This window comes from Tauraco erythrolophus, chromosome Z, assembly GCF_009769465.1.
Source record: "Tauraco erythrolophus isolate bTauEry1 chromosome Z, bTauEry1.pri, whole genome shotgun sequence".
Lineage (NCBI taxonomy): Eukaryota > Metazoa > Chordata > Aves > Musophagiformes > Musophagidae > Tauraco > Tauraco erythrolophus.
The window spans coordinates 44902015-44924458 of record NC_141496.1 but is presented as its reverse complement, the minus strand read 5'-3'; the positions used below and the strand labels follow the sequence as shown (position 1 = coordinate 44924458).

The 22444-nt window shown below is 41.3% G+C and overlaps 1 protein-coding gene across 2 annotated transcripts in view; it reads right to left on the bottom strand.

The window, feature by feature from the left end:
• The window catches only part of ECPAS (Ecm29 proteasome adaptor and scaffold), a 69436-nt gene that overhangs the window by 26531 nt on the left and 20461 nt on the right, over positions 1-22444 (bottom strand). For both annotated transcript variants that reach the window (XM_086628751.1, XM_086628752.1), the window contains 19 exons: positions 20694-20862; positions 20015-20154; positions 18383-18464; positions 18007-18126; positions 17745-17830; positions 17394-17472; positions 16248-16297; positions 15636-15702; positions 15411-15533; positions 14165-14268; positions 12999-13122; positions 9619-9699; positions 8629-8860; positions 7991-8082; positions 6107-6241; positions 3535-3700; positions 2998-3170; positions 2399-2500; positions 287-410 (listed from right to left, as the gene is read on the bottom strand). In XM_086628751.1, the coding sequence (XP_086484877.1) occupies positions 287-410; positions 2399-2500; positions 2998-3170; positions 3535-3700; positions 6107-6241; positions 7991-8082; positions 8629-8860; positions 9619-9699; positions 12999-13122; positions 14165-14268; positions 15411-15533; positions 15636-15702; positions 16248-16297; positions 17394-17472; positions 17745-17830; positions 18007-18126; positions 18383-18464; positions 20015-20154; positions 20694-20862 (2249 nt within the window). The remainder of the gene's footprint in view (positions 1-286; positions 411-2398; positions 2501-2997; positions 3171-3534; positions 3701-6106; positions 6242-7990; positions 8083-8628; positions 8861-9618; positions 9700-12998; positions 13123-14164; positions 14269-15410; positions 15534-15635; positions 15703-16247; positions 16298-17393; positions 17473-17744; positions 17831-18006; positions 18127-18382; positions 18465-20014; positions 20155-20693; positions 20863-22444) is intronic.

The following is a 22444-nucleotide window of genomic DNA, read 5'->3' as shown; positions in this document are numbered from 1 at the left end:
AAACACAGTGTCAAGCTGCACTGAGCTAGATTTCATCAAGAAGCTATTTAAAGAGCACATGAAGTAAAGTCTTCTACCCTCTGCGCAGATGAACTTGAAGAGATGAAATGACTTGCATATAATCCAGCATTGCAGAACACCAAGCAGTGCATTAACAAACACAAAACGTCCCTTACTTCTACTGTTATAAATCAAAAACCATGGAAATAAAGTAACGGAGCCTAGTGGTAGTCCAGAACGGAGATCATACATTCCTTAACCCAGCCCCTGTTTTAGGAAGGCCTACCTGAAGGAGGGATATATTCCTCCTCTGTGACTGTCCACACATCACGTGCAGCCACTGAGCTGGTTCCAACAGCAGCACTAGTAATAGCTTCGCCAACGGTGAACTGCAGTTCTATTTGTTTGGCCTGAAAAACACAACTGAGTTTCACTGACAGTACTAATTAAACATACACCAGAACTTTTGGCCAAGTTTCTTTTTTTCAATTTTCCACAAAATCACAATCTCTCTCCCAACCGCAAATCTCACCAATTTGCAGTAAGATCACTCTTTCAGTGAGCTTCTGAGTTGTCCTGGGTTTGGCTGGGACAGAGTTAACCTTCCACAGGAAAAGTGAGAGGGGGCACAGCTCGGGCAACTGACCAGAATTAGTCAGAGTGCCATTCGATACCATATGCCATATGCGTCACGCCTCGAGTCTATAAATTGAGGGAGCTGGCCAAGGGAGAGGCTTTTTGCAACCCCACTGATCACTAGTGGGCCAGGCTACACGGGGGCTCCAGCTTCGGGGTTCCACGGTCAGCATGGTAAGCATTGGTACTGCTCCTTTCGTACTGCTCTCTTTTTATTAATATTATCTTTGTTATTACTCTCTCCTTGTTTTTTTTGCACTGTTCTATTAAATCATCCTTATCTTGACCCACATGTTTCACTCGGTTTCTTCCGATTTTCTCCTCCCATCCCGGCGAGGGGAAGGAGTGAGCGAGCGGCGGTGTGGTTGCTTAGCTGCTGGCTGGGCTAAACCATGACTTGAGTCTATGTGGCACCTCAGACTCACTGAAATTGATGGAAACTGAGGCGATGTCAAACTCTCCAAAACGAAAAAGAGCTAAAATTTCCACACTTCATTTTTGAAGCGTGCCTCCTACGAAGCATTTGCTAGTCTCTGCAAAAGTTCAACTTAATGAACAGAAAGAACTGGAGAGACAGGATGAAAATAAAACAGGATGAAAATAAAACAAAGTTAGAACAAGACTTGCAGTCATTAATGAAGATTACTGTGGCTTTGTTATAGTACGCAGTAGTAAAACATTCTCGTACAATTCCACCCAGAAGTTGATCATCTCTAAGAGATGCACAAATTTGGTTTTCACATTAAAGAAATTCACTAAAGAAATTTGCTTTGCTTCTCTGTCTTCTTTCCACTATTCTCTAAGCCCTCAGGAACAGAATGTGCAGAACTCTGCCACTTTTTTGTCATCATTTATGATGAATTTCAAGAACTCTTTTCCCTACCTGATGAGTACCTTCTAGATTGCTTTCCTTAACTCTGTGGAAGCACGAAATGCTTAGGCATTTGAGAAGAAAACTCTTAACTTCATGCAATCTATTTTTTTTCCAACTACGTGTTTTATAAAGAAAGCTGTAATAACCCTAAGCAGTTACAGGAGATGAACACAGCACTCAGAAACATTATTTTATGTTTGTGTACACAATGTTCTTACTATTCTTGCTTGTTTGATCACATCAGATCAGAGAACTTAAAGCCAGACTGTCTGATACTCAACAGCTGCTTCTACAATGCTGAATCCTATGTCGGTATGAACATGGAAGAAAGGTAAAACAAGCTGTAAACGAAGAGCTCCTTGACTGTTTAATTTTGCTGTCTAGCATATTGCAATATGTATAGCAGCTCTGAAGTACTGCGGAAGAACGCAGTGCACTACACTGATGCATTCAGACTGACAACAGATATATAGATTCCTATAAACAAAGATTCTAACTCAATTGAGTTGTATCAGCTGATGTAGTTCAGAGGAAAAATACAGTGTATTTATATTATCTACTTTAGGGTAGGCCAAAGTACAGACCTATGGCTTCACTACTGTAAGCTCTTAAGATTTTACACATACACAGTCCTCCTGAAGGGAAACAAATATTCATCTCAGAGACTGGGGCAGAGACCTTGACTGGTGAGTTTTTGAACTGTGGCATAAAACATTTTACAAGCCCCAAACCTAGCTCTGCTCCCTATTCCAAGGCAGTCTGAAAAAACCCAGAGGAACCATTACAAAAACATAGCTCTCTTTGTAAACTTGGCTCTAGAGATAGGAAAAGCATTCAAATAGAAATACTCACTGCAGCGTAAAGAAAAATACATTGGAAATGCCTCACCTCCACAGACTCCATTAAACCCTGCAGCAGGAGCTTCTGGTGGGGAAAATCTTCATCTCCCACTGGAAAGTAACCTAACGTTTGTATCGCTCGTTCCTTCATCTTCAATACAAACAAAAATACAACATCATCACATAACCTTCCTGTAAATCCAGAAAACATACTTTAAACCCACTCTTTTTCACCCTTGCTGAAGTTTCACTTAAGGTACCAGAAGTCAGACATGCAGGTGACTTATTAATCAGTGTACCTCTCTTCCAAAACACAGATCAAAATAAACGTCAGTTAACTTTAAGCATTATTTCCAGGTAAAAGAAGATATTCCCACTTTCTTGAATTAAAATTATGACCATTTATAGTTTTCATCCCTTAAGCTCCTACTTACGACTACAGAAAGCGCAAGCGCCCAACTGCTAAACAGTAAGGAAAAAACCCTTAGCCTAATTCTGAAAGACCTTTGCCTAATTCTGACTCACTAAAGCCAACGATAAACCCAATTCCTTTAAAAAATGAGGGTGAGTTTGCCAGGAAATACATAAACCTGAGGATGGAGCATTCCAAAAATGAACAAGAATCACAACATCACTATAAAATCTTGCCTTATTTGTTTCCTTGCTGGAAGGGATTCGGGCCAGTAAGTTTTCAACAAGTTGTAGCTTTGTAAGCCCTGTTCCTTCACTGGGGATTGGCAAGGGGCCATTCCTGCCAATCTCCCCAAGAGCTGTACAAGCAGCCACCATGAGGAAGGGAGAGGTGCTCTCCAGAAAAGAACCTACAAGAAAAAGGAAAAAGAGCATGACTTGGATTTTGTATTATTATTTAGCAGCAGGCAGCTCGTAGGAAGCATTATGCTAGAACAAAATCGAAGTGAAAGGAGACACTGAGAGGATTCTAGGCAGTGGCACCACTCATAATTGTGCTATGTTGGTCTATGAGCTGAGTCCATCTAAATCTTGTTGAAAAGGGTTACGTCCATGCATCTAATCAGGTGACATTTTTACAGGCTGTAAATTCTATCACATAAAGTGAACTCAAGATTACAGTATCTATGGGCTGAATATCTTCGAAAAGTTCTCAGCCTGGGGCAGTTGAAAAAACAACTGTTACATGCAGCAAAGTCTTAGGCAGGAAGTTACCTATTGTCTCCGTTGTCGACTTTATGAGCTGTTCTTGTTCCGGCATGACTGCAGTGTTTGGCTGTTCTATGTCATGTAGCTCCATTGTTCTGATTTTCCCTTTGGCCAAGTACCTTCCTACTGTAAATCCCAAAGCCAACAAGGATCCATGTTGGACCTCCGGGCTCTACAGACAACATCAACAGTGCAGAAAATCTCATTTTCAAAGTTACACTTTGCACAAAGTACTGATTTAAAAACACATATGGACAAGCCAGATGAGAAGGCATCCTGAAGAATGACGAGTTCTAACACATAATGCAACAACTGTGAGTTTGGTATTGCTAGTACTCTCTAACAGATGGAATCATTTAAGATAAATTAACAAAAGTTAGAAGAGGCTTAGGAGGACAGACTAAGAACTTATCGCCAACACTCACTCCTAAAGTCTATCCCTTGGTAGTCAGGCAAAAAAAAAATATTTTAAAAATCCAACTCATCTGATCTGTAAGTACAGACTTATGAAGGTGAACTAAGACAATATTATGCTGTGTCTGCTTAAAAACTGGGTGTACTCAGATTAAAGGGACAAAATACACTCTCTGGTAAAAAGCAAAAAAAAAAAATTACTCTAGATTTGCACTGCTGAGAATGAAAACACGCTTGGCCTACGAACAGTGAAGGCAATGCCTCTACATAGTTCAGCAGGCCACAGAGTGTGAAAACTAATTATTACAATTAAATGTCAAGAACATTAATTTGTCCAATGATGATTTGGTGCTGAGACTATCTAACGATGGTGCTCATTCCCACTGGTGAATACTAACAAAAGACTTTTGTGCAGAAATAAGCCTATGAAACTTAAATGCTACCATAATTAAAATAAAAATAAAGAAGGAAAGCAGCAGAGGCTTAAACTCAGATTAGTTCATCTACCTATTTTATCACAACCCTGCAAAAAGTTGCAGCAGTGCAATTACGCTGCCAGGATGAGATCCTCAATCTAGCTTGGCCACCAGGGACCGCTCTTTGTCATGGTCTCAGAGAAGCAAAGCCAGTTGGAGATGGGTCCTTCCCTCATCTCCACTTCAGCTATCCATTTAGACTGCAGTCCTTACTGAGCCACTGGAGACCACCACCACCAGTGGCTGCACTGATTCGACAGGTTCTGTACATCACAGCAAACCAGAGCTCTGACTGACTCAAACTCAAAAATGCATGGGAACACCCCACTTCTTTGTGTTTCATGATTCACATAGTTACTCTCAGTCATGTTGTGCGAAAGGTCAACCATAGCTTCACAAGTGACTGGGGCAGAAGGCAGCGGCAGGGGGCTGGACCCGTCTGTGCTGGCATCATGACGGCAGAAGGTGTGTCGTATGTAAAACTGAGCAATGACGTGGCTTTGGCTCACAGACACAGCTTTCACAGATTCAAATTAGTGTTTGTTAATTATGGCATAAAGTGATCATAAAGCAATGGCTTTAAACTGAAAAGAGGGGAGATTTCAATTACGTATAAGGAAGAAATTTTTCACTCTGAGGGTGGTGAGGCACTGGAACAGGTTTCCCAGAGAAGTTGTAGATGCCCCATCCCTAGAAGTGTTCAAGGCCAGGTTGGATGAGGTGTTGAGCAACCTGGTGTAGTGGAGGGTGTCCCTGCCCATGGCAGGGGGGTTGGAACTAGATGATCTTTGAGGTCCCTTCCAACCCAAACCATTCTATGATTCTATGACTCTATGATCAGCACTTCTTGTCAGCGTTTGAGCCTGTCACCTGCAATGTAAAATGGTGGCCCATTAAGTCCTTCGGAGAGACTGTTATAAAAACATGTTGGGGAAATACAACCTAAAAATGCTACTACTTTCCCTCCCTTTCAGGATTCAAGACACACCAGCACAGAAACCTGTCCAATCTGCTTTCAGGACTCATTCTCCATGCTTGTAGCAGCAAAATGCAGAGATAAGGATAATGGCAGGAGGAAGGAGCTGCAGGAGGAGGGAAGGCAGGCAAACCCACCATGTAGTGATACAGCAGTGGAGGGCTGCTGAGCAGTCCATGTGGGGTGGGAGGGAAGAAGCCAGCCCTCACCAGGCAAAGGTTGCTTGGCAGAACAAGACCTGAGGAGATGGGGAGCGAGGAGGCTGCTACGGCTCAGGAGGGGAGAGGAAGTAAAACATTTAACAAGTTAAACATTTTCGTAGTTCTGCGGGTACCTGTAGTTGCTCACAAGTAAGGAATTTGTAAAAACTGTTTGAGGCATGTGGTGTGATCCATTACCACTCAATGGGACAAGGAATATTTAGCTGGCTAAAACCAGTTAAACATGTGATGGTGCTGACTTTGCTTGGTAAGTGCCTCCAAGAAACCCTCCTACTAACCTTAACAACAGCTTCATGGATTAATTTATTTAAAGATCTATTGCACTCACCTACAAGAAAAATCCCTCCTCACCATCCAGCTGGAAGTCAGCTAGTTAATTTTACACTCAGACTAAGGCTAATACATACTGGACACACTGGGAGATTCAGATTTTCTATCAGTTACATGACATGAGAAAAAACAAGAAGCAGATGACAAAGGAAAGTAGTTACATGGTTGTCTTTTGTCATCTTGATCAGTTGTTCCAAGGAGGTCCTAAGCTCATCTCCAGACATGGTGGACAGCACTACAGAATAAAACAGGGCTGCGAGCTCACGCATTTCTTCTTTGTTTGTGTTCATCAGGCTCTGTGGGAATTTTTAAAAAGAAATACAAAATATGGAAGCAGCTTCTTAAACAGTCTGCTCATACAGAGCTTCAATATACACACACAACTGTCATGCAGCTACATAAATAGTACTTAACTCAGAAAATTCTCTTTAAACTGACAGCATTATCATTTAGCAAGACACAAAGTTCTCAATTCAGCAAGGCATTCATTATATGCTCAGTGTTTTCGAGGAAGATGACCACTTGCCACCAGAGGGCTACCCACCAGTTCTGCATTAAACATGCTGATTTAACGCTTGGCAGAATTTTGTCTTCACAAAAGAACTTCCACGTTTTGCATCCATGCTGAGCTAAAAAATACCTTAAAGACACTATTTTTCCCGAGCTACTGGAGGCTTCTGTTCCCTTTTTATTAATCAAAGGGAAAAAAAAAAAACCCTCAGAAGGTTAAACTGGTTATATCCGATGGTGATGAAAAAAAAAGTGTCCAGGAAATCACAGCTGTCAAAGTAAATTTATCCACTTTGTATTAGAGATCTTGTATTATCTGAATTGTTAAAAAGTTGAATTTGGGAAGCCTCAGGTAATTTGTTAATATACAATCTTACCTCTGTCATTAATTTGAGGTATAATGCAACACACTCATGTGAAAAACACATACCCAAAGCTTTGAATTGCTTGGGTCACAAAGGAAAAGGAGTCAAGCAAACAAACAAGAAACAAGATCTGTCAGGCTCATGAAACATAACTCTAACTTCAACTCAAAACTTGCATCAGATCACAGAGCTGACTGCTAACAAACCCCTGGACCTGTTCCTTCCACTTGGCAAAACGAAATCACAAAAAAGATATTTACAACAGTATTTATGGAACTAGGTAGTATCAGTTACCACCCCTAGAAGCTTAATTTTGCAAACGGACACCAGGCCAAAAGAAAAAAAAAAAAAAGGTTTCTTCTGCAACTGACAAGCAATACTGAAAAGGAAAAACGTTTTAAGTCTTCTCCTTTGAGGTTCATATCTTCACTTAAATGAGATGTGGTAAACTGTATACAGTGAAATGCAGCGACATACATCAGCAGGAGAAATTATAAGAACACATTCTATTTTTTCTCTAACTCGACCAAGCATTTTCTTCTGCCAGATTTCCCCCAATGAAAGTGAAGTCAACCTGTAGGAGCTTTGCAAATCCTGAATGCTTGACGCAAATTATGAAAAAGCAGAAAATTACTGAGAAAATTGCCTGCAGAAGAATTCTCTTTGGCTTATTCCTAGGCAGGCTCCCACTTATCTGTTTTTTTTTGACTGAGGCTAATAAAAAAGTAAAAAATCCTCCATAGAAAGGGCTCTGAGACAATAAGGGATCTAATTAATCTCATTTTCTGGGAAGCCAAGAACATCTTCCCACTAGAACATTCCCATTGTTAAATAATTCCTTCAAAAATTTGCAGAATTTTGTTTTCATTTTTCTGCTGCTGTTTAATGGATCTTCTAATCAAGGGGAAAAACTGACTAGACTAACAGCACCACCCAGAACATGTAGGTCAATGAACAAAACCAGTAACACCACAGAACCAAAAATACAATTTTCTTCATCCTGCTACATATATCTCATGAGGTGTTGACTGTAAGTAGAAATACCAGAACTGAAATTAAGTGCATACTTAGAAATGATACTCCATTCCACCATGGGAAAATGCCAGATTTTGCTAATGCCAAGCACCCTCCATCCAAAAAAACAAAGCAAAAAAAGGGTTTTCAATATACCTTTATCCAATCCATTTTGTCTACAAATCTGGTGGCTAGTTTTTCTGGATACACTGAAACAACTTCTAGGAGACAATACATGACTGGCAAACCTGAACAGTAATTAAAGAATCATGTTATTAAACAAGTGCAGTATTTACAACAACCTAACTATCAGAGATAAACAGAGGTTAAGAAGTATGAGGCATTTCAAAGCATTCACTGGTAATTCACTAGGGATAACAAACAATACAAAATAATAGACTACAGTATTTCTCAGAAACATTAGGAAAACTAACAGAAGCAAACATTCTGGTAGCAATTTGTTCTAAAGGCATTCAAGTGCTTCAAGACTTCACTTGTTGCAGATCTGCTATTAACAGAGTGAGGAAGACATAGCATTCACTGGTAAGGAAGCTGTCATAGACAACAGCCTCACAATTTTAAAACATTATGTTAAATGATGCTGTAATTTTACTGTCCTGCTTTCTCCCACCTACACGGCCGCACAGAAGACAAGAAGTTTAAACTGAAGAGTATATGGTCCATGCTGCAACTCTGTGATTGCTGCAGCCAAGTTCAAAGCACTGGACGTGGCAACTCATTCTAATGAGGGAAGATTTTTTTTCTTCAAGATGACACTGCACACAGCTTCTTACCTCCAACACCAGCTAACAGCTGCTGAAGAAGGCCAATGTATATATGTACAGGGTTGTTTTCTGCACTTTTTGAAGAGGAGGAGGAAGAAGAGAAAGATATGTGGTTGCCAGACATGAGGTTTCTTATGTAACGTCCAATGGCTGGAGCATGATCTTGCATATCTGCCAAGCTCTGTGAGGTTGGCACCACACCTGCACTGTGAGCAAGACACATTCGCAGATACAGGACTATCTAAGTAGAGAAGAGAAAAAGACACAGGATACTGAGTGTTTGAGCACTTGGAAAACTATGGAAAAGACAAAATGAAACAGTGGGGAATATGCTGTATTTAATGTAACCGAAGCAAGACAGTTTCTTCTTTAATCAAATCTAGATAGAAGAGTCAGCATGGAGACAAGAACAAATACGAAGTGTAACAAATCTTTGTACCAGTTTCTGCAACACGCCTGTGTAAGCAGACAACCTTACAGTGCCTGCATCACTCAAAAGATTAAATCATACACAGACTTTTGGTTTAACATCAGCTGATGCAACGCCCTGCAGGCAGCTCAGCCTGTACCTATACCAATTTGGCACGCCCACAAATGCAGCTCAAAACATTGCTAACACAGACCTTGCTTCACATCTGAGTTTGTGTCTACAGATCACTGAAGCCAAGGAATTTGCTATGAAAAGAACAGCCTCAAGGCACGTAATGGGACTTTTGCACAGCATTGCCAATTTCTCCCTCTGACAAGCTATTACATTAGGCATGCTGCAGAACGCAGTGGAGCAGCCCTCTTGGGAATATCCCTCCCAGCCACCCATGAAAATCCTGTTCTGACTGCCATTTAAGGACATACAGTTAAAGGATGGAGAGTTAATCTCAACATCTGTTTAAAAGAGGCATTTTAGAACATAGAATGACTTATGGTAACTGTTAGCTTCTTACACTGCCCTCTAAATAAACAATGGTAAACGTATATGAAGATGTAAATCCGGTCAATTACCTCTCCAAATGTGGCAGGATTGAAAGGCAACGCTGCAGTTCCAGTCATATATTTAGCTGGAGTTTTCATTCGGTGAGAGGCCTAAACAACAGAGTGGAACATTCAGACCCAGGAACAGCACAGATGTTGGAAAGGTCAACGAAATTTTGCTGATGCAACTATGTTTATCCTCCACTCAGCAACTGAAAATGTACAACAGTTGTATAACAAGGAGGGCACAGGGCACCTGATAATAGTACACTTTAGGTCCATTAACTTTACGTCCCTAACAACTCAGGATGTGGAAACTCTGAATTCGTGAGAGGGAATGGCAGGGGAGGTTGGAAGAGGACAACATTCTTCCCCTGAGGAAAAAAAAGCGCTTTAGAATTTAGAAACGGAATACTTTTATAAACTTCCAAACCCTGAGGCGCCCCAGCTGACAGGCAGCCAGGAAGCCTGGAGACGGCAGCTCTGCCTGGAGAGACTGCAGAGCAGCCAGGCTTCTCCAGCACTGCGAGGCAGGCATTCAGTACTGCACAAGCAGGGAGACCAGAGAGACTCTCAAGACTCTGCTACCTGCTAGGCAGAGGGTTGCTGCAGCAAGCGAGCAACTCCTTTCCATGGAAACGTTAGCCTTGACATGCAGGAACGTTCCAGTAGAACAACACCCGAACAGAAGCTTTCCAAGAACACCCCCTGCAAATGATGCGGAAAAGCATGTCCGTACTCTCTTGGCGATATGCACACCAGTGACAGGGCCGGATTCAGCAAGGCACCCTTGCATCTGAATAAACACACACAGCCATGGAACAGAAGTCAACAGATCTCAGACCTCTTAACATGATCAGATCTTGCGCTGCACTGGAACTTCAATAACATCCAGAACCATCAGTGAAAACCTGAATTAGTGAACCAGAAGATGACTCCCTTGAAGAATGGGTTCCCATCCATAGCTAGATCAGGCTCTACTCTTTCGCATATACTTTCTTGCAGAAGGAGAGAAAGATCATAGAATCATAGAATGGTTAGAGTTGGAAGGGACCTCAAAGACCATCTAGTTCCAGCCCCCCCTGGCATTGGCAGGGAAACCCTCCACTACACCAGGCTGACCAAAGCCTCATCCAACCTGGCCTTGAACACTTCCAGGGATGGGGCATCTACTTCTCTGGGCAACCTGTTCCAGTGCCTCACCACCCTCTGAGTGAAAAATTTCTTCCTTATACCTAATCTAAATCTGCCCTCTTTCAGTTTAACTCCATTGCCTCTTGTCCTATCACTACACACCCTTGCAAAAAGTCCCTCTCCAGCTTTCCTGTAGGCCCCCTTTAAGTACTGGAAGGCTGCGATAAGATCACCCTGGAGCCTTCTCTTCTCCAGGCTGAACAGCTCCAACTCTCTCAGCCTGTCTTCATAGCAGAGGTGCTCCAGCCCTCGGATCATTTTCGTGGCCCTCCTCTGGACCCGCTCCAGCAGCTCTATGTCCTTCTTGTGCTGGGGACTCCAGAGCAGAATGCAGTATTCCAGGTGGGGTCTCACGAGAGCTGAGTAGAGGGGCAGAATCACCTCCCTTGACCTGCTGGCCGCGCTCCTTTTGATGCACACGGTTGGCTTTCTGGGCTGCCAGCGCACATTGCCAGCTCATGTTGAGCTGCTCATCCACCAGCACTCCCGAGTCCTTCTCCTCAGGGCTGCTCTCAATCCATTCTCCACCCAGCCTGTACTTGTGCTTGGGATTGCCCCCACCCACGTGCAGGACCTTGCACTTGGCCTTGTTGAACTTCATGAGGTTCTCACAGGCCCACCTCTCCAGCCTGTCAAGGTCTCTCTGGATGGCATCCCTTCCCTCCAGCGTGTCCACAACACCACACAACTTGGTATCATCTGCAAACTTGCTGGGGGTTCGCTCGATCCCACTGTCCACATTACCAACAAAGATGTTAAATATCACTGGCCCCAGTAGTGACCCCTGAGGAACACCACTCATCACTGGCCTCCGCTTGGACATTGAACCATTGACCACAACATCATGCTAACTCATGCAGGAACACCGTTTTGCTTCTCGGCCTGCTCTGCCAAGCAATGCACACAAACTTCTCAAACATCTGCAACACTTGGAGATAATTCATTGTACGTGAAAATTCACACTTCAGGATAACTAATCAAAAGAAATGTACCTCATGGATTTTTTAATATGCCTTCAAGACATGTGAGGAAGATCTGAAAACTGCTCAGGAAAACTTTTTTTCAATTCACCCAGGAGCTCGGGAATCTTGTTTTAGTCAGTAGTGACTAAGCTAGGCTGATCCATAGTTATTTAGTGACATTACAGAAGTCAAGAAAATTTAAAAATTAACTACAAGGTAACAGCCATTTAATAGTGTTATCTAAAACTCAATCTTGGTTTCGTAAGGTTTTTTTAATCTATTTGAATAATCAGTATTTTGGACAAAAGCAAGTTTTTCCATAAAGCTTCAAATACTTCATACTCTATCAGAGTACACCAGTAGCAGACTATACAACATTTCACAAGAAATCTCTCATGTATAAGAGTTCTGCTATTACAGATCTCTTGCAAAACGAGATGTGCTCCAACATTACGTACTTCTGACAGCTTTTCAGTAAGCAGACTACGAGAGGAAAAAAAAGCATTGTCAGTGACCCTTCACAAAATCTTCATAGCTTATAAGGCTAGTACAGCTGCTACACACAGAAGTGTGTAACACAGACTAGATTTTAACACCTCTCCAGACGATCTCTCAGTGCACATAGTGAGGGCAAACTCAGTGGTACAGTTTTGGCATATCGTTCCTTTAGACTCCTGAAAGGTTATATACATGGCCGTTATTTCCACAGATTGCAATGAATATGAATAATTACACCTTTGGCACGATTTAACCCAGCTGGCAACCGAACACTACGCAGACGTTTTAAGTCAACAAACCAGACTTCTTCACTTGTTCCAGTATCTCCTTTCCTAGCCTGGAATCCTTCTTCTGTTTTATGTACAACATTATTTTTCACCGGCCCAACCAGAAAGTGATCTTCGCATCCCTTCAGGAACATGTCTGTGAAACATGCTGGATTATCACTCTTGAGCACCGGATTCCTCACTCCACACATCTTGTGCACAAACAGCATCAATGCAAATGAATCCATTCGTTAAAGGATCTGCCTCCTTGTTACTTAACACTTGGATCTCTTGTAATTATTGCCAGCAGAAGGTAACAATAAGCACTAATCTTGGCAATGTAATACTATGTGTGGTCTCCACTGTGATTTTAGCTAAATCAGTTCCTCAGGGGAGGTGAAGCAGATGAATACAGGGAAGGGAAGACCACACATTACATGCCTGAGCATCAGGCATGTATTTGTCATTTACTGGGACAGAAGTACTGTACCTTGTCTTGAATGTAGTGGACCATTTCAGGGAAGGAAGGCATCTGCTTTCCAGAACTCTCCTTTTCATTTTTACCAGGAAATGTTCTCAGCACCCGCTGGGCTTCTCCATGTACCTCCTCCCGCCTTTCAGAAGAAAAGATGAGAAACAGAAATTATTTGCACAGAAAAAAATGCCTTTAATGAGCCGTAAGATAACTTGGGAAGATGGGGGAGGGAGAACAGTTTTTAAATGAGAAGCATTTTTTTTAAAGGAAAGGGGAAAAAAGTTTGCATTAGAACTTTTAATGATTTGTTTATTTTAAGAGTGGGGGAAGAAAAAGGATAGCTATGAGCCGCCTCTGCAAAACAGTCTGGATGAGCCCACTTCTGCTCCTCTCACATCCTGCTGGTGTTCACCACGAGTTCCTGGTTCCCACATCCTTGTTCTCCTATCTGCTCTTCCTCCTCATCACTCCCTACATTGAAGCTTCAGCTGACACCTACCAGGTTTATCGCTATCTGCTTAGCAGATCAACTTCTGAAACAGTGCTGACACTGCAACGACAGAGCTGTTTGTTGCAATTATCTGTTTAGCTTTCCTTTATTACACAATAGCTACGCACATAAAAATGGAGCAACTAAAACAAGTGGGGAGAAAAACCCACCACTTAAATTACAATAACAGAAAATGGCAAACAAAATGATTACTGTAATTTAATAAGTCAACTACTGCTCAGCAGCGAGTGGCAACTCTCAAAAGTCTCCTGACTCTTTGCAAACATAAGCTAAAAATAGTCTGATAGAAATTGCCAGCAAAAAAATAAATTCCAGCCACTGTAAAGGTGATTTCAGTTAATAAATTTTTACTTTTCAATTGATCACTAACATGAAGTGCTTTAGTGACAGCAGTTCATCTGAAACAGGAAAAAGAATCCAAGCCAAAGACTACTATAAGGTACAGTAACAGTTCTTCACAGAACTGTCAAGAATGTCCCTGTGGAAAGGTTAATTTCCCCGTTACCATACTTGATTTTCAAAGAGTGAGTTTTTACGTACATACATACATACACACACATATATACACATTCATATTTCATCCAAATATATACCGGATGCAAATACATATATATGTGTGTGTGTATATTTATATATATATGAAGGTAACTTAAAAAGAAAAACAACTTACGGGTCTCCTGCAGCTAACAGGAGTAAGTATCTGGAAGGGATATGATCTGGAGGGAATACTGTGCTAGCAAATTTCACAGCCACTTGACGTACTTGAACTTCGGGCTTAAAAAGAAGAGACACAAATACATGGTTGGGTTTCAAATGAACACACTAAGGACCTGCACTCACCACTTGTAAGTCATCAGTCATCTCTTTTGTCCTCTGGTACCAATGTGACTCAGAGTTTAGACATTTTGAGACACTGTTCTTGCTAGTACCTCACATGGCAGGAGACAGGGAAACAAAAAGCTAGTGTCTCATATATACAGAAGTGGAAAATGAAATGTTTAATAAAATATATGCACATTTTTAGGAACCATAAATCAGCGTTGTCGCTAATTCTTAAGACATCTGAACTGCTCCACCCAGGCAGTTTTGAAATGAATGAAGACATATATCATCTATCCACACAAAACAGAGGTGCGCTTAGGAGCCAGAGATGTAAAAGAAACATTAGCTTAGGGTGCTTATTCTCTCTGCTGGGTTCAGATAGTCTCAAAATGGTATTGCCTGGAGACCTAGATCACTCGAGCACCCAGGCAAGAGTCATCAGTGTGAAAATAGCCTCTTACACAGTTACGACTGCAACCACTAGAAATACATATACCTCTGCAGTCACCCTGAGTACCCATGCAAACACAGAATATACAAAAAACACTCTTCCTGAAAACCCAGACCTCTGGAATTCTGACCACAAGATACTCAGTAAAGTAACAGAGTCAGTGAAGTGTGGTTTCCTCTGGATTAGTGTCTCAAAGCTGAGTTTCAGGCGACGTTCCCAGGTGCCTTATAATGTTAGAAATCACACAGCATACTGAAATCCCCACTTAGCAGTGAATGATACTTTCTATTCAACTTTCGCTTTCACAAAGCATTTCACAACATACTGTCCTTGAAGTTATCTCCTCAAAGTTTTCTTAGAAGAACATTAAGAGAAACATACAGTGCAATTGCAACTGCTTTGTTTCTTTGCAAAACAGAACACAAATAGAAAAAATACATTGTCATCCTTCTTGCAGCCACTGTATGATATTAAAAATATTTCATCTGAGCATACGCATGCCTCCTTCTCCCAGGCAGGCCAATACATTCAGTAAGAAAAGGGAGACCTGTTCCAAAAGTATACAACAGGAAGTGTCAGGAAACAGGAAAACAATGAATAGCTCTTTTTTTAATGTACTTAATTTTGACCTCACTGAAAATACCTTTATTAAATAAGAAGCCACAAGAGCTTCCATCAGGGTACGCTGGGCTCCTTCCAAGTTACTGTATGCTCCAACCATCATAGACAAGGCCTCCTGAATGGCAAGTCTAGTATCAGCATCTTCCTGCAGTACAAAAATGAGAGTTTTCACTTTACAGTGTTCAGTGACAAGAATTAAGCAAAACAGCACAAAATATTAATTTCCCAAAGCCCTGTCAGCACTTACCTTGCATAAAGCTTCAAAAAACTGCTGTACCAGTGCTATATCCTTGGTGAAGAGCTGAGGCATTCGGCTGAAACAAGATATTTCATCCATGAAGTTTTCAGGTTTGGTTTTGTTTTGGTTTTTTTTAAACTGAAATGCTTCAAATTTCATTGGTCTTCTCCTCATCCCACGAAACAAAATAGTCAGCACAGAAAGTTTGCTCTATCTCATCCATTGCCACCACAGAGCAGCACACCCCCCCTTAACACAGTTTTGAAAGTGAGATATTCTGCGGATGATCACTTAGATCACCAGCATACCACTGAACGTATCACTTGTCCAGCTTCACACTCTCTGCTGCACATTCCTTATGTTTCTGGCAATCCAGAAAGCGGAACCATTTCTTAAAATTTTGTGCATAATTCATGAGCTGCCATTAATCACTGCTAGAGAAGCTCTCAGCTAAAAACGTATTTCTTACATCTCTGGATGTGTCACAAGAAGAATGCTTTCCTCTGCACTGTACACTCAATTGCAAAATTGGCAGGTGGCAAAAGCTTGCTGATGATAAATTAACAGATTACTATGGAAAAATTCTTCGATGTCCCATTGATCAAATGGTGCTTCACTTACCTGGAGAGCTTTCCAACCGCTGAATATGCCATTGACAGCAGTTTTGAATCCTTGAATGATATAACAATAAATAAAATTCAGCAAAACCAGAAATACATAAAGGCATATCTTCTATAATTAAACATTTACTTTAAACATTCACTGTCTCCAAAGTGCTGAAAGAGGCTTTCATGGACAAAGAATCCTGAAATATAAAATAAATGTATCCAAGAATAAAAGCATTACATAGTAATAGAGGGAGCATGGTTTTCCACAAGAAACAGAAAACTACAAATGGTGTCAAAACGTGAATCTCCCTTCTGGTCTCAGCTAATGGCATTTTATTTCAAGAGAGACAGCTAATGAGATTCAGCAAGCGTATGAAACAGCAGCAAAGGGACAGAAACTTTCCACTGGCCCTAAACAACAGCTTTACATGCAGGAAGCTGTGTGCACAATGGATCCTGCAGATGACCAATGCAGTGTATTCATACATGGGCTTATTTCTTCCTGAACTCTCCTTTTTCATGCCCTCCCAGGGGAGGCTCATAAGTTCAACACCAACTCAGGCCAGAAGGTCACATCCAACAGGTCAAGCGAACCAGCAAGAAGATCAAAGCTGCAGAAGAGGTGGTCTGCAGCATCAGCCCTTCACAAGATACATTTGCCTAATGAAATGGCAATGGAAAGACCTCTTCAGGCCACACTGGCATTTGCAGTTCTGTTTCTAACACCCTTCACATAGCAATACCATCCCTGGACAGCCAGAACAGAAGGTATTACAAGCAGGTCTATACAGCTGCATATCACAACTGGCTATACACCTGGAGCTGAGGCTCCTGTGTGCTCCTGAGTAATGAGTAACAGCTGCTAGATGCTACTCCAGCCTCCCTGTTTGGACTACCAACACTATTAATTTCCTAAGACTTTTGCAAATAGTGTCCAAGCACTTATCTACAGCTGTTAAACAAATAAAATAGTTTTCCTATATAGCCTTTTAAAGTATTTGCTTCTCTTTCAACAAAGTTTCTTAAAAAGTATCCTTTGATAGCCATCTCAGGCAACTACAAAAAAGCGATTTATCAGTTTCCATCATAAAGGCATTTGTCTTTTGCTTGTACTTACACGAAGAATTACAGTTCTATAGTAAAGAACCTTTCAGCTTACCTCTTTGTATTCATTGATCAGCTTTGTAAGTCCATTTAAAAGCATTGGGCCTAACGGCTTTATTTTACTTTCTGGACAACTGCAATTAGAGACACCAACAAACAAAATATTATATTTCGCATCCCCTAAAGCATATTCTCTATCACTTTTTCTCAACTTTGTTAAGCTAAGAAATTACAGCTTAATGTGTGCAAGCATCCGCACACAGATTTCAGGATTAAGGAAAAAACCTTACTTATTCTATGAGTTTTAGTACTCTTTCTTTGCCCATAGTTTAGTTACATATTTAGTAAACAGAGTGACTTTCAGGCAAATAGTCAAAAAACATTGTGCTCACTCTGAAATACTTACATGATACAAATATGATGCACAAACTGCAGAGACAGACTTCTCAGCTTTGCATTTGTGTTTGCACCAAAGAGTCCATCATAAACTACCTGGCCAAAGGAACAGAGAGAAGATCAGGGAGTGTCTGGCTTCACTTTCAAAGGTTTTCTAATCCCCCTTCTTCTTTAAACACTGTCATCTGTAACACCACTTCCCTCCTCTAAGTACTGGAGGAAGCGTATTATCAAGCTCATTAGGAAGAGCAGCTTTGCAACATAAGTATTACCTGAATGTTAGCTGGGAACGTTTCTGCAGCTTGCCTGGATCGCAGAAGATGAGGAACTATCTTTAACTTAACACGGGTGCTGACTGACTCTCGTTTCATTTCTGGTTTCAGAACAGATCCCTGTCAGAAACAGAGTTGAAACAGTATAGTGCATCTTTGGACAGTAGTACTTTTAAGTTAGCTGAATTAGCTTCTACTGCAAATGAGAACACACTGGAACAGAGAAAAAAATTATTCAATAGCAAAAACGTTCAGTGAAAGCAGAGTTTAAAGGAAGTGGTAAAGAAATATTTATGTCACCTCCAAATCAAATAAGGCAACTAAAATCACAGCTTCAGAAATTAAGCAGATATGCAACTCTGAAGGGAAATCTTACCTCCTTGGTTTTCAGTGGTATATCCCCAAGATACACTTTATACATTTTGTTGATGATAGCAGGATTGTTCCAGTCAATTAAACTAAAGAAAAAACCACATTGAATACCAACGTTATGATTTCAACCTTTGATTACTTTTGAAAGTATGTATTTTACAGCATTTCACGTAATATTCATATTCTTCTGAGTTTTAATAGATCTAACAGATCTGAGTTTAATAGATTAACTTATCTAAATAGATTAGTTTGACTGCTAATCACTCCTCTCTCACCCACATAATATATAATCACAAAGAATGTGAAGGGATTACAAATTTCACCCACAAATTCTGACAATATAATTCCAAATAATTTTTCAGAAATCTGCATGCTCCCTTCTCTCCCACTGAAACAAGATATATAAACGATGGTAGTCTATCGATCAAGTACAGAACGGTCATCTGTTAACAAATTTCTCCATGTTCTTCGACCTTGGTGCTTTGATGTTTCAATAGAAAAGAGGCTATTTTTAATTCTAGGAGTATTTCATCTTGGTCTCTCAGACAAACCGGTCTGCCTATGACCACCTAATGCCAGCTATTGATGAGACTGTTTGGACACACATGTATACCCGAAAAACAACTCACAGAAAACAAAAAGTTAAGCATGCATGCTTCAGAAAAGTGGATGAGACACAACAATCTCTTTCAGTAAAGCAACTGATTTCCAAACAAGTGAGCTGTGAGGTAGCATATATTTACCATAAAAGACATTTACGATTACATATTAACATGCATTTTGTCCACACATGTATTTTGCTCTCCAGGCAGAGAATACCAGCACAAAGGGAGAGATGAGACAAGCAGCAAAGGAGAGACTGCCTTCCTTAACCAGGCTCTCATCACTTACTAGAAGCATCTCCCCTGCTACAACTAAGGCACATGTATGGACTCGAATGGAGAAGGTTTCACGTTACACATTTGACTCAACGTTAAACAGTCCTATACTGCTAATAATACAGAAGCCACCTACACATTTCAAAGGCAGGTGCCTCTCGCTCAAAATCTCCTATACGACCCAGCAAACCTTGCAGAATCAATGACTCAGCAAATAGTACCAACAGCAATTACTCTGGCTTCTTGATGGGTTAAAGACAGAAGCATTATCTTTAGATGATGAAAGGTGAACTGCAGATGAGCAAAAGCTTTAATAGTGCAGGAAACAGTGGCTGCCAAACATCCTAGACTATCGTTCACTTCACAATGACAGTCTCTTTACTCCCTTAATAAATTAAATGAAAGTATATCTTTCTGGGAAAGACAACACAGGTAACTTGACCAGCTATGAATCATCTACTAAGCCCTTATTGGGAACTTCGAAATGAAGGGGTAAGAAAATGGCTTGAAAGTGGTATCAAAGATAATGAAAACAGACAGCTAAAGCTGTCAGCTCCAGAGCCAAGTGATGTTCCCAACTGCAAGGCTGTGAGCCTTAGCATTCCCAGCCCTGTGTGAATACACGGCAGCTTCGCAGGTACATGGAGGACTGCAGCATTCCTCCTTTCAGAGCACAGTCTCTCTGGAGCACTACATTAATTGCAGCTAGCCTTATTAGGAACACTAACACTATCCTTCCCAAACATCCAAACTCGTACCTTTGTTTGCTCTTCAGTTCAAGGTCTGCTGCAGTGGCAACACTGTGTCTTGTATCACTGGAGGCTACAACCAGGTGTATAACAGCTTCAAGTTCTGGCACTTGCTCAGCTTCAATGAATTTCACTATCCCCAGCTTACACTGTTCAACGGTGGGGAAAGTAAAGGCAGTGTTACTGACAAGAAAGCATATGTTACAATAACTGTAGCAGTTCAGCTGTCTCAAATGATGGCTTCTGCTTGCTAAGGAGAAGTTCACATGCCCTCCATCTCTTTAACAGCGCCTTCCTCTTGCCTTCTGTCAAAGCAGTCACCTGTAGCAAAGCATCAGCATTACAATTAAGGGACACTGCTGTTTCTTTGCTAAAAATGGACGCTTCATCCATGTAAAGAGAGTTTTGCAACCTTACTATCTTTAGAAAGAAAGGCAAGACAGAGTAGGCTGCAGTCGTGGTTGCTTCCTAACCAGCTCTAAGAGCTCCTGCCACCTCCCACCCCATATGACTGTGGCAAAGCTCCTTCAGGCACCATGCGAAGTCCCTCAGTAAATTCCCTCAAGGCAACTAAAGACCTGATCAGAATTAGTTATGTATTTTCCCTTCGGCCTTCTGTTCCACTGTCTGTAGCTGTACCTGTCATCACCCCCAGCTCACCGAGGACCAGTCCCGCAGCTGCAAGTACCTGTTCCAGCAGCTCTGGTGTCCATGGGCTATCTCCAATTACCCTTTTGGCTGCATAAAAGCTCATCCCTGGGGGTGGCTGAGGGATTCCAGGACCTCCTGTGCTACTAGATGAAGACCCCTGGGCCGAGGGCATGCTTTGTCGACTCTGAGATTCGTTCAATACAAACCTAAGCAGGCAGAAAGGGAGTTTCATTAGAGGTTGTACCAATCCACACTGCCAGCTGAATTAGATGCTGAAACAGAGGAATAAACACAACCTGTCCAACTTTACATATTCTTCTTTAACCAGTTCCATGACTCTGACATGGGGCAGAATTTTACTCAGTTGAAACTCAGCACCAGTTATCCCAGCATATTCTGCAAGAGCCATAACGATCTCATTGTAACTGTTTGAAAACAAACCTGTTCAGAAAGGGAAGGGTCCACTGGTGTTTCTGAAAAGAGTTATCTCAGGTTACCAACCAGAAAGAACGATCTCTTTTGTATTAGAGGTGAATGAATACTCAGACAGTACTACATTTGAGAAACTTGTACTAAAAGCTTTAACATCTGTATGATTTCTATGAAAAAGAAACCTAAAAAGGGAAATAACGAAGCATATGCAACATGATGAAGTGCAGGCAACAATCATTGATATAAAATATAAATAAATAAAATAACGTCTTGGAAAATGGCTGTTTCAGAGATGGGCAGGGAAAGAAAGCAAAAAACATAAAAGTTAAATTTACAGATCTTAGTCTTTTTGGAGACTGGTTCATCTAGCTGCCCTGTGCACACTGTACTCACAACAGCCACTTCACCTCTCCCTATATCCTTGGAAGTGAAGTTGGTCAACACATGAAGGCACCAAAATTGCAGTGCAGAGACCAACCAGAATTATTTTGCTTCAGATAGACATAATCTGTTCTGCACTCAGCACACAGGCAACAAAAGGAAGTAGTCAGTCTCAACAATGAGGATAAACATTCATCCCAAGTCTCGTTAGTTAAAACTTTAAACACTTGAATTTCATTATGAGGTTTAAGCCCTAGAGTTAAGCTTTCTGGTTGTTTTACTGCATGCAGACTGGCAAGGCTAATTCACAACCGGGCAATGACAGAGCAAGTTCTACCAGGCATAAATTAGCTGTAAACAGCTGCAAACGGTCTCACCCCAGGGAGCAAGACTTTAAGAGGCAGACATCCAGAGCCACAGGCTAGCTGAAGACTCTCTCCAAGCACCTTCTGGAAATAAAATGAAACCTTCGCCTTTACCCTCGTGGTCTGAGTATTTAGAAATTGTCATGCTCGGCCAGAGTACAAAAGCATGGAAGGAAGTGAAGACTCATTGCAAAGCCTAAGGACTTCATCTGCTGAAGCCACAGCCACAGCAGTGTGGCTGAACAGTGTGAGCCGTGAACAGAGGAGCCGGCTAGGCATTTCAAACTGTAAGCTGCAAGACTCTACACACTCAAATGGTAAGGAGGCAGCCCTGGAAATATCTGATGGGAGCATGGCCTCCAGCAAAGCTACACGGAGAAACATCACATGCTCACTGTTTTAAAAGTCATTCCTTTAGGTTAATCCAGTTGGGTGAGCAAGAGTTGGTGCTCAGAAAAATCCTACAGAAATCAATTAACTGTTAAAAAAAAGAAATGTGTTCTACCGTTAAAATGATTTCTAATTTCTTTCAAAGCAAAAGCTCCCCTGGCAATACACAGACACTAAAAAAGTTAGTGGAAAATAGATTTTGAGAAAGTATTGATTTTAG